This window comes from Quercus suber, unplaced genomic scaffold, assembly GCF_002906115.3.
Source record: "Quercus suber isolate HL8 unplaced genomic scaffold, Cork oak 2.0 scaffold_115, whole genome shotgun sequence".
Lineage (NCBI taxonomy): Eukaryota > Viridiplantae > Streptophyta > Magnoliopsida > Fagales > Fagaceae > Quercus > Quercus suber.
This window is the reverse complement of record NW_027069580.1, coordinates 160,958-166,757: the sequence shown is the minus strand read 5'-3', so window position 1 is coordinate 166,757 and position 5,800 is coordinate 160,958. Positions and strand designations below refer to the sequence as shown.

Here is a 5,800-nt window from a genome sequence, read left to right as displayed (position 1 = left end):
AAAGAGAAGAGATAAAGACAGAGACAAAGAATTGAAGAAAGAGATACGAAAAGGCAGAAAAGCAAAAGTGAGATCTGAGATCTGAGATGGGAAAACGTGTGGATGTGATTTCAAATTGTGTGGTTGGTGGGATATACGTGTGAATGTGTGGAGGGAAAAAATATCAAGTGGGCAATGATATTGTTACCCATTGATGCACTTATTTTTGTTATTTGAAAGGTTAAAAAATAACTAAAATATTTTATAGTGGGTTTGTGGTGCTTGTATATGTTTTTTTGTTTTTATTTTGGTTGAATTGTGTTCAGCGGTGTCTAAAAGTTGGTAAGCTAGAGTTTAATGTTTTACTATTGTTTAAATTTTTAGTTAAATGACCAATTATAAAATTATTTATTTATTTTTATAATTATTAATTAAATTATTTATGACATCACCGGTTCGACCATCGGTTGGACTCAGTTCGACTAGAAAATCGATAATTAGTCTCTTTTTCGGTTCTTTCACCGTATCGGTTTTTAAATCCATGGGTATACCATGTACCCTCATGGGATTCCCATTCGTTTCAATGAATCTCCTCAGATTCCTTCCCTCACTACAAAAAACTGGGCCTATAGTGGCTTTTTTTTTTTAGTGGCGTTTTCCAAAAATGCCATTATAGGTACCCTATAGTGGCGTTTTCTATAAACGCTGCTATAGGCATAGCTATAGTGGAGTTCAGGGAGTCCTATAGTAGCGTTTTAAAACAATGGGTATATAGTAGCGTTTTTAGGGCCTATAGCAGCATTTTTACAAACGCCACTATAGATCCTAGTCTTACAAGACCCTGTAGTGGCATTTAACAAACGCCACTATAGGACCTTGTAACTGTAGGGCCTATAGTTTTTTTTTTAATAATAAAGGCTGAAGGAGGAAAAAGACATATAACAGTATAAAAAATTTTTAAAAAAAATTATGAAACATAAATTTTTGAAGAAAAAAAGTCATTAAAAATAAAAAATAAAAATTAAACTTAGGGGAGGCAAAATCAAACTGCATCCATTTGCCCACCCAATTAATTGGATTAAATGGACATTAACCCAATTAAATCTAATTAACATTAATGTTTGTTGAGTTTTAACTAGGTACCCAATTAGATCTAGTTATGATTCAACTATAATAATTACAAATCAACCACCTCTAAAGTACCCCATAACCACTGAAATTTACCAAATTACCCCCAAAATATAAAAATTAACCAAAATACCCCGCTAAAACATAGACAATTACCAAAATACCCCCTAAACCTAAAAAATGAGCAAAATATCCCCAAAACCGAATACCAGCTAAACCTAAAAATGAATGAAATACCCTCGAAATCTAAAACGAGCAAACTAACTCCGAAACCTAAAAATTGACCAAAAAACCCCCCTAAACCTAAAAAATGACCAAAACACCCACTGATTCGGTCATTCTTGAGCATTCCATTACAACCATCACAAACTAACAAATACACAACAACAAAAACTAACATAAATTTGTGTCAAACAAATTGCTTTTCAGCATAAATTGTCAACCCCCACCATTATATGTATTCCAATTGCATTTTTGTAATCATAGTCTCATGATCTACGTATAGATATATTAACGGAAAAAAAAAAAATCATTTGGCAATGCAAAAAAGCAATTTTGTTTTGGTTGAGAAGGCAAAAAAAAACAAGTTGGTATCAAATACTCACAAAAAAAAAAAAAAAATCCAAATTTTAACCTAAGTGTGCATAAAATAGTTGTTTTGCAATTTAAATTATTAAACCCACCATTTTATGGCATTATCACACTAGAGTCAAATAATATATGAGAGAGAGAGAGAGAGAGAGAGAGAGAGAGAGAGAGAGAAATGAAATAAAATGGAAAGTGAGTGAAAAAATGACTAACGTATTACAATAAGAGACAAGCACTTCAATTATTATATAGCAAATATTTTATGGTTGCTCATATTGGAAACTTCAATATGAACATAATTCATTGTGGTTGTGTCTCAACTCTTGTTGTTGTATTTATGTTTAAATATATGTTTTACATAATATTTGAAAGGGTTTATTTTAAACAAAAAAATTTGAGAAGACTTCTTATGAATGAAATTTATTAGAAATTGAAAAAATTTGTAAGATTTATAGTTGGCCTAATGGGTTCCTTAAGGCCCTTAGGTCCGATATCAAAAGGCTTATGATGAGTGCCAACTTGACAACAATCTCATCATTTAATAGTTAATATAACTACTATGCTGAAATATTGTAGGACAGTCTGAGGAGAAAAAGTTATCATGTATCCGAAACATATAATATTACCTATAATATGAGCGTCTGGCTATGCGATATTTCATATTTCAGCTTAATCCCATTCTTCAAAAAAGAAATGCCACTTTTTCTTTTCTTTTCTTTTTTCTTTTTTTCTTTTTTTTTTTTTTTTTGGATGAGAATGCCACTTTGTTAGTACTACAACAAAGCTCTGTAGAACTAGTTACTCAATCTTCTATTCTTACAAGTTATGATGAAGACAATAATTACAATTTACACATTTGTACAATGATTGAGGTTTTTAATATATTTTTTTCTAACCAACAAAAGCAAGAAGAGGAAATTAAAAAGAAATGGTATGATGAAAGTGAACCATTTAGGTGGATTTTATATTTGCTTTAAATATCTTAGATATTTCTTCTCAGTTGCCCTCACTTTGTTCTAATTTCAGTGACACAAATAATTTATTGATACTTATTCATGGTTATTTGTTACATTGTTTAATTCAAAGCGTTTACATTTGTGGGATTTAAATATTTGACTATAGAATAGACTGCATAACTTGTATGAGAGTAGAATTTTAAACTTCTTGTCATTTTCATTGGCTGCGACAATTTGAAAGTGGTTCAGGAACAAAATACCCGGCAAAATATAGAATTCCCACCACTATGAAGAAGCCAAATGAGTATCCAATTCCCACTGCTTCCCCTAAGAACCATGTTTCCTTACTCTCATCCTTTGATGGTTCTATTGGTAATAACTCTACTGGACATGGCACTAGAATCTGCATTCCGCATAACCCACTATTGTTGGCAAAAAAGTTTGGATCATTCATGGTGTCCATTTGGCCACCAACGGGAATCTTACCTGTGAGCTTGTTGTTACTCACATCCAAAACAGACAACTGCTGCAGCTTTGCTAGTGATCGTGGAATTAATCCTGATAGTTTGTTATGTGACAAATCCAAACTCTCTAGACTTTCTATGTCACCAAGGCTTACTGGTATCTTTCCAAAGAGGATGTTATGTGAGATGTTAAGAAGTTTGAGAGCCTTCAATTTGCCTAATGAAGATGGGATTTCACCAGAAAGTTGGTTCATTGACAAGTCTAACAAAGAGTACAGCTCGAGATTACGGCTTGAGAGACCTTGTTTTGACTTCTTCCAATTCACTATTAGATCACTAAAATTGATTGAGATGGTGAAAATATCAGGGATTGATGATTTGTTTGGAATTCCAATCATACCAATCAGATTTCCAAACTTTGCAGGGATGTTGCCAACAAGATGGTTGTTTGAGAGGTCAAGAATTCGGAGTTTACTAAGGTTGGAAATCGCACCAGGGATGGAACCTTGGAGGGTGGTGTTTCGTAAATTTAGGACTTGAAGGGTGGATATTTGGCTAATAAACTCTGGCAATTCACCTGTAATCTTGTTGTCATGGATATCTAGTTGTTCAAGATGGCTCATATTGATCAGGTTTCTAGGCAAGCTGCCAGTAAACTTATTTTTTCCCAATGCAAGGATTCTAATTTCTTGGGAGAAGTTTGTTGGAATTTCTCCTGAGAATTCATTAGAAGAAATGTCTACGTACCCGAGCAATACATTGGAACTAAAATCTGGTAAGTTGCCAACAAATTTATTTCTTGACAAGTCTAGTAATACGAGGCGATCAATATTGGAGATAGATTGAGGAATCTTCCCTGAAAAGTTGTTTCTTGCCAACATGAGAACCAAAATTCCTGTAGCATTACCAATATTGTTTGGCAATTCTCCAAAAAAGTTGTTCTGAGATAGGGAAAGAACTGATAAATTTTGAGAGTTGAAGAGAGAAGGTGGAAGAGAACCAGTAAAATTGTTATTTGATAGAATGATACTTCCAAATTCAATTTCAACAAGCCATTGTCGGAAAATTCCTTCTAGTTTGTTATCACTCAAGTCCAAAAACTCAAGAGTTTTCTGTTTAGAAATCCAAGATGGGATTTCTCCTGTAAGACGACATGACCTCATAGACAACCGAGATAGCATGCAGTTAGGCACTATACTTGCATTGCTATTCCAAGTCAGATTATTCCCTCCGAGAAAAAGACTCTTCATGCCCTTGATATTGAACAGCCAGGATGGAATTTCTCCGCTGAGCAAGTTGTTTTCCAAATGAAGTGTTTCCAACTTCGTCAATTTCTGTATGGATGATGGGATTCCACCAATCAACTTGTTGTTGCTCAAGGCCAAAGTGGTTATGTTGGATAGATTGCCAATAAATTTAGGAATCTCCATTGACAATAAATTGTCCCTCAAGTCCAATTCTTCCAACTCCTTCAAATCCAAAATTGAAGAAGGAATTTCTCCAAAAAAATTGTTGCTACGAAGATACAACTGCCTCAACTTTGTCATGTTCCCTATCTCCTTTGGGATATTTCCACCAAGAGAATTTTCTTCCAGCGTCAATAACTGCAAGTTTTGAATAGAGCCCACTTCCCCACTAAGTTGAGAGGAAATGGAGCCTCTGAACAGATTATTCTTCAAGTCAAGAAAAACCAATTTGCTTAAGTTGGCAAAGCCGGCACCTGGAAATTCACCTTGTATTTGATTTCCTGTCATGTCAAGCAGTATCAAGCTTCTAATGCGAAAGAGTGGTGTCAAGATGGTGGAAGTCACCACTATGTGCTCCATAGATTTATTGGAGAAAAGGTAGTCAAGATATAGAGCAATCACAGTCCTCGAATGAAAACGAATACTACAAAGGACCCTGTCCCAGTGGCAACAATCTGAGCTGGAATTCCATGACTCTAACACAGACAGGGGGATTTCTAATGAAGGTGAACTAGTAGCCTTGATGAGAGAGGATTTAAACTCGAGAAGGGCTTGTTTTTGATCATCAGGACAACAAAGGGAGGGGTTGAAAAAGATGAGAAGTGCTAGCAGCAGGTTGAGTTTGGCCATTGTTGTGTTTCTTTGTTATTTGTTGGATGGTTAAAAAGAGTTTGGAAGAGTGTTATAAAAAGAGGTTCTCGTGCCTGCACCACTAATCACGGTGTACTAAAATTCAAACTCAGTGAGTACCGTAGCAGTAAAAATCGGGGGGAAAGGAAAGAAAGACTGGAAGGCATTTCGGCTAGTCTGGTCTCTCTTTTCCATGGAGTGAGTTTACTAAAAAAATTGACTTCTAGAAGAGCTTAGAGAATAATCAAGCTTGGAACGCAAAACGTGAAGAGCATTTTCATGTTTAGAAGAAATGATTAAACACTTTAACATAAACGATTTGTCGCTGTTTTTGTTGCTCTATTCACTGCGACAAGTCATGCATCACTGCTTAGTGTCGTTTAGTTCTGTAACATAATTTGTTTCATGGTTCATTAATTAATATGTTTATATGCGTGTCATTTTTTTTTTTTTTTTTAAATCTGAGATAGAAATAATAAATCTAATGTATATGTGTGAATTCTAAGTTCGAAATTTTTTGATATAAAACTTTCTCGTACATAACACGGGTTAGCGACTAATTTATATAATAATTACAAGCAAGATATTT

General features: G+C 34.3%; 1 protein-coding gene across 1 annotated transcript; it reads right to left on the bottom strand.

Moving 5' to 3' along the window:
- Nucleotides 1-2,868: 2,868 nt before the first annotated feature.
- On the bottom strand, nt 2,869-5,432 carry LOC111997778 (receptor-like protein 46). The gene has a single exon (XM_024029923.2). The coding sequence runs from the start codon at nt 5,209-5,211 to the stop codon at nt 2,869-2,871; it is 2,343 nt and encodes a 780-aa protein (XP_023885691.1). The 5' UTR covers nt 5,212-5,432.
- Between the last annotated feature and the right edge of the window lie 368 nt (nt 5,433-5,800).

Bases quoted from the DNA above. Each gene is read 5' to 3' on its own strand.
- LOC111997778 (XM_024029923.2), bottom strand. From the start codon at position 5,211: ATGGCCAAACTCAACCTGCTGCTAGCACTTCTCATCTTTTTCAACCCC.